The sequence below is a fragment of the Trachymyrmex cornetzi genome, unplaced genomic scaffold (assembly GCF_001594075.2).
Source record: "Trachymyrmex cornetzi isolate Tcor2-1 unplaced genomic scaffold, Tcor1.1 scaffold1372, whole genome shotgun sequence".
Classification (NCBI taxonomy): domain Eukaryota; kingdom Metazoa; phylum Arthropoda; class Insecta; order Hymenoptera; family Formicidae; genus Trachymyrmex; species Trachymyrmex cornetzi.
The window spans coordinates 23,410-24,955 of NW_017295952.1; the positions used below are offsets into that span (position 1 = coordinate 23,410).

The 1,546-nt window shown below is 37.9% G+C and overlaps 1 protein-coding gene across 1 annotated transcript; it reads left to right on the top strand.

Moving 5' to 3' along the window:
• Positions 1 to 779: 779 nt before the first annotated feature.
• Positions 780 to 1,199, top strand: LOC108770859 (uncharacterized). The gene has a single exon (XM_018522593.1). The coding sequence runs from the start codon at positions 780 to 782 to the stop codon at positions 1,197 to 1,199; it is 420 nt and encodes a 139-aa protein (XP_018378095.1).
• Positions 1,200 to 1,546: the final 347 nt, after the last annotated feature.

Below are 1,546 nucleotides of genomic sequence, written 5' to 3' on the forward strand. Positions count from 1 at the left end.
GATTTCGGTAATTTAATATAAATTATGCTTATTAATGATCAACTGAGTAAGATTCTCTGAAGAAGATAAAAAAAGATCGAAAAAGATGGGAGTTAAGTATTTTTGAATAATAAAATCCAGTTTTAAACCACTGTGCGATGCTCCGACGCCCGGCGTCCCGACGCCCGGCCTCCAGATGTTAGGGGTCCTGACCTCCGGGCGTCCGGACGCTTCGTTTCCCGAATTGAGGGCTGTAGGGATTTATGACTGTAAAAACTAATTTTTACACCACTGTGGTAGTCGAGACTTTCGAGATGAGACGAGACGGTACGCGGTGCTTTGAGAGGCGAGATTGCGGTTCTCGTCTCGAGTTGCGCGAGACGAGACACGGCGGGACGATACAAGAAATTGTCGTCTCGAACGGCATCACTAATCTTATTATGTGGCTTCTGGAGCATTAAATCAAAACAATGTCCATCTTGGGGCACTCTGTCCTATGTTTTAAGAAATAATACTTGATTAATTTCATAAAATTCTTTATCAAATATTTTTAAACCATTGCACAATAAATTCCGTAGCTACATTAATTTATTTCTTTCTGTTGGTATTGTTGCTTATAATATGCTTGAAAAATAATTTTTTGTAATAAAGTAAACGATAAAGTTCATTTAGTTAAATAATCTTTAAACCTGCCTCTGCATTAATTGTTCAAGTACTTGACACACCCTTTTTTAGTTTTCTATTAAGATAAGTTAAACAATAAAAAGTACTTATCTAAAAATTAATCTTTATCTTACATAATGCCAGATTATACCCCGAATGAAATAGTAGATATTATCCTCGTACTTGGAGAATGCCGAGGTAATTATGTACAAGCTGCAGAATTATATCGTAATCGCTTCCCCAATGTAAGGCACCCGAACGATCGTACCATTGCGAGACTTGTAGAACGTCAACGCCAAAGACCAGTTTGTCCGCGACAAAGACGACGAAATAATATACCAGAGAGAGATGATCCACAAGTGCTTGCAGTGTTAGGTATGATAGCAAACAATCCTCATATTAGTACACGAGAAATTGGAAGACAATTAGGTTTTCCAAAATCCACGGTGCACCGAATATTGAAAGTTCATAGATTGCATCCTTACCATATAACTTTGACACAATTGCAAGCCGGAGACTTCGAAAGAAAGCGTCTGTTTTGTAGATGGGCACAATGATACAACAAGATCCGGAATTTTTTCATTACGTCTTATTGATGAAGCCACTTTTCATAATACTGGTCAACTTAACAGGCACAATTGCCATTATTGGTCTGTAGAAAATCCTCATTGGCATCGTGAAGTGAATCATCAGCAACGTTGGAGTTTGATCGTATGGTGAGGTATTGTCAATGGAAACTTGATTAGACCTTATTTCTTCGACGAAAATGTAAATAGTCACAACTATTTACAATTTTTAATAAATAATTTACCGAAATTGCTCGAAAATGTTGATCTACACACGAGAGTCCGCATGTGGTTTCAGCAAGATGGTGCACCTCCTCATTATGCCAGGATAGTTCGTG